The sequence below is a fragment of the Fukomys damarensis genome, unplaced genomic scaffold (assembly GCF_012274545.1).
Source record: "Fukomys damarensis isolate Sample0158 unplaced genomic scaffold, DMR_v1.0_HiC HiC_scaffold_40120, whole genome shotgun sequence".
NCBI classification, from domain to species: Eukaryota; Metazoa; Chordata; class Mammalia; order Rodentia; family Bathyergidae; genus Fukomys; species Fukomys damarensis.
In genome coordinates, this window is record NW_022941032.1 from 1 (window position 1) to 3,900 (window position 3,900).

Sequence of the window (3,900 nt, forward strand, 5' to 3'; positions counted from 1 at the left end):
TCTCTCTCTCTCTCTCTCTCTCTCTCTCTCTCTCTCTCTCTCTCTCTCTCTCTCTCTTCTCCTTCTTTCTTTTCATTTTTTGAACCCAGGTCACTACGTTATTCTGAATTGCCTGGAATTCTTCATATAGCCTATGCTGGCCAGAAACCACCTAGCACAGCCTCCTGGGTGCCAGGAATACAGGCATGTGCCTCAGCCCAGCTCCAAGAGTACACATCTTCCTTTGACCCTTTAATCTGCCACCTTCTCTTGTTAATGAACACAAAGGACCATTTTCAAGACGTCTTTTTTTTGGAGCTGGGGATGGAACTCAGAACCTTATGCTGGCGAGGCAGGTGGCAGAACCACTGAGCTAAATCCCCGGCCCCAGGGATATGCCCTGATGTATATTCTCTGCTCCAGGCTCCAGAAGTACATACTCGGTTTTGAGAAATCCTAGAAAGAGGCCCACCCAGTTATTTCTTTTCTCTCCTGTCACTCTGCATGGGTCCTCAAACACACCCTGCAATTCAGCCTCACACTGCAGACCAGGGCCCCGGTCCTTAAGGGGTCTAGACTCACCTCTACTCTTCCCTCCTCCCTTCACCCACACGAACACAAAGCCACAGGCAGTGAATGAGGGAAAAATTTTATTCATGTCATACGATTTGAAAGAGACAAACCTCAGGACAGATTTACACAGCTGGAAGAGGTCTTAAGCATACTGCTAATGCCCTGTGGGAAGTCCTTTCTCCGGGCAAAACCTGGCAAGTGGCCTTAGTGAGAGGAAGGGCACAGTGAGGTGGGCTTCCCAGAGCACAAATGTCCAAGGCAGTAGGGATGAAGGCACAGTCAGAGCTCAGGAGTCCACAGGGACAGCAGGACAGTCCCCACTACAGCTTTCCGGGCTCCTCCGGGGACCTCAGTGGAAGAGCGTCATGCCAGAGGCTTCCCAAAGGCTGGGCTTCCTTTCCTCTTGGGCTGCTGGCTGCTGTATGCCTGGGTCTTGAGCAGCTTCCTGGGCTGTCCTGGACTGCAGCAGATGCTTGGGGCCTGGATCTGTGCAGCTCTATCGATGATGCCTGCATCTCCTGGCTGGTTTGGGGCCAGTGGTGCTCTGCTGACCTGTTGGAGACCAGATACCATGAGATAGGAGTAGACGGTGAGGTGGCAAATTGCAGGCCCTGCAGTCTCAAGCTCTGCCTAAACTTTTCTCGGGAACAGAGGCACAGTATCCTCTTCCAGGGCTGCTTTGATGAAATAAACCCAGCCCCACCCTGGGGTTCTCCTGGAAGCCCATCTACCAGAGATAGGTTCCACCTGGCTCCCCATCACCCATTGACAATTGCTTCTGTCTCTTTGCTTTCTTCCTTGCCACAGTTCACCCCGACAGCTATCCAGGGGTCGAAAGATCTCCTGATACTGACCTCAGCCTCTGCGGCGCCTTGAGCTGCCTGGAGCTCCTCTGTGGAGTGGGCCGTCGGGTCGTGCACGTGCGACTCTCGCCGGCGTTTCTGTCCCCTGGCTACCGTGGGCGTGGGTCGGCCTTGGGTGGAAACCCACGGCAGAGGCTGGCGTTCGTGGGAATGTTCCTCTCCGCGGCCCTGGCAGGAATGGCGGCACAGTGCCTCGAAATTATCCAGCGCCCAGGCCCAAGCCTGCTCCGGGCTCAAGCCTGGTGGCATGAGAGGCTCTGGATGCGCCCACCCGGGGCTGGGTTCTCCCAAGGCTGAGGGAATCCACGCCATAGCTTCAGCTTCGTCAGCGGGCCAAGGAGGAAGGGAGACTGAGTCTGCTGCTCGCTGCGCCTTCTTATAGCCTCGCTGCTTCAGTCCACACCCTAGGGCGTGGAGACTCCTGCTGGGGCTTCAGCCCACACCCTAGGGCGTGGGGACTCCTGCTGGGGCTTCAGCCCACACCCTAGGGCCTGGGGACTCCTGCTCCTTCTGCTGCCTATTGGCTCAGTGACTCATGGCACTTGAGCAAAAACTCCATTCTTCTGGATATGCCTTGGACCCTCCTTGGACTGTCATGGACTCATGCAAGGGAAAGGAGGGTGGCTTAGCACCAAGTATCCACTTCAGTGGCATCTTTCCTTCCCTACTGAACATCTTCCTCTGATAGATTCACATAGATTCACTACATTATTCCGTGTCATTCTCCTCCCATGTCTGAGAGAGGGTCTCTGGCTTCAGACGTGACTCTCAGCGAGGCTGGATCCTGCTCTAAGATCACACGTTACTTTATGGTGGAGTATATGGACAATTAAGCTCATCTCTTCTCTGTCTTTTCTCTCTTCCCCTCCCTCCACCCTCCTCCCCTTCCCACCCTTCCCTTCCCTCTCCTCCTCTCCTCTCCCCTTCCCTTCCCTTCCTTTCTGATGGTTCTCACTATAAAGTCCAGCCTGATCTCCTTAGAGCTTGGATTACAGGGATTGCCTACCATACCCTACTTGCCAATCCCTGTGTGTGTTAGTTACTGTTCTCTGGTTGCTGAGACAAAATACGTACACCCAAAATTAAAAGGGCAGGGGTTTATTTAGCTTACAGTTGGTCGAAGTTTCAGTCCATAATCAGCAGACTCTGTGGCAGGGATGACAAAGAGGCATGGGGGAGCAGGAACAACACGGTACACACAAGGCAGCAAAGGTAACAAGAGAGAGTTAACAGCATCTTTCTGCCCCTGTTATCATACTCAGACTATGGGGATTAGGGTGGTGCCAAAATAATGGCTCAAGTGTAGTGTAGTGGTTTAGTAATCACACACCCTTAACCCCCGCATCACACATTCCAGATTAAACGACCTCTGCAAAAGAAAGTCCCACCTCATTGGCATGAGGCTTTGGGAGGACATCTAAACACAAACCATGACACTAGGGTTCCTTTTTGGTTTTTCTTGTTTTGTGAAACAACAGTCTGGCTGTGTATTTCAGGCTTGCATTGAACTCTGGCAATCCTCCTGCCTCAGCCTGGTGCAGGCTGGAATTACAAGTGTTCATCACCATGCTTGGTGAATGCAGGTTTTTACGCATACATCCCGGTTATGGTTTGTATCTAGTTTCCCCTAAAGCTTCCTGTGGTCATAGCAAGGTCTTTTTCAGAAGTGGTCTGATCTCGAGTGTTTGATGCTGGAATCGATTCACGGTGCAATGCGAGGTTTAAGGGCAATTGGTTTGGGGGTGAGTGCTACCCACCCTAAGTAGTCTGTGTAAAGTAAAGGAAAGAAAGATGCTCTTAAATTTCATTGCTGCTGGCTTCTGTGCACCATGAGTTCTTCCCCTCTGCCAAGCCATCTTGCATTAGAGTCAGGGAATCATGGACTGAAAGCTTTACAAACTCTCAGCTAAATAAACCTCTCCTCCTTTAACTCTGGGTGCCAGGCATACTCACCAAGGAGAATCAATAAGAAAAAAATGATAAGGGGGAAAAGGAATAAGTCATCACTCGGCTGAGTTGAGTAAAGGAGACTCTTGGGCTTCTTGAGTATTATAACTTCTCTGTCTCTCTCTGTTTTCCTTGCTTTCTTTTTTGTGTTTTTCTTTCTTTATCTATTTTCCTCTATCTCATCCCCCATTCTCTTTTTCCCCACTCGTCTCCTTTTTTCCAAAATTGATCACTGTGTAGTTCAGTTTGGCCTCGACCTCAATACATAGACCAAGCTGGCTTCTAACTTCACCTGGCTCAGCCTCCCTGGGGCCAGGAATACAGGCAGGTGCACCCAGCCAGCTCCAAGAGTACATATCCATGTCTGGCCATTGAATCTGCCTCCTTCTCCTGACAATGAACCCTGAGGACCATTTTCAGGCTATGTCTTGATGTTTATTCTCTGCTCTCCCCCCCTAGAAGTGTGCATCAGTTTTTTCAAAAAACTGAGGGAAACGGCCACCCAATGGTTCCTTTTTACTCTCACTCTGCACAGCTC

The 3,900-nt window shown here is 51.0% G+C and overlaps 1 protein-coding gene across 1 annotated transcript; it reads right to left on the reverse strand.

Moving 5' to 3' along the window:
* Positions 1–915: 915 nt before the first annotated feature.
* LOC104872815 lies at positions 916–1,748 on the reverse strand. Its single transcript, XM_010639182.1, has 2 exons — positions 1,407–1,748; positions 916–1,104 (listed from the first exon to the last, which is right to left on the reverse strand). The coding sequence occupies exons 1-2, from the start codon at positions 1,725–1,727 to the stop codon at positions 916–918; spliced, it is 510 nt and encodes a 169-aa protein (XP_010637484.1). The 5' UTR covers positions 1,728–1,748.
* Positions 1,749–3,900: the final 2,152 nt, after the last annotated feature.

Coding starts and splice junctions, on each gene's coding strand:
- LOC104872815 (XM_010639182.1), bottom strand. CDS start 1,727: ATGGCGTGGATTCCCTCAGCCTTGGGAGAACCCAGCCCCGGGTGGGCG. Junction 1,105..1,406: donor AAGGCGCCGCAGAGGCTGAG/GTCAGTATCAGG, acceptor GGTCTCCAACAG/GTCAGCAGAGCACCACTGGC.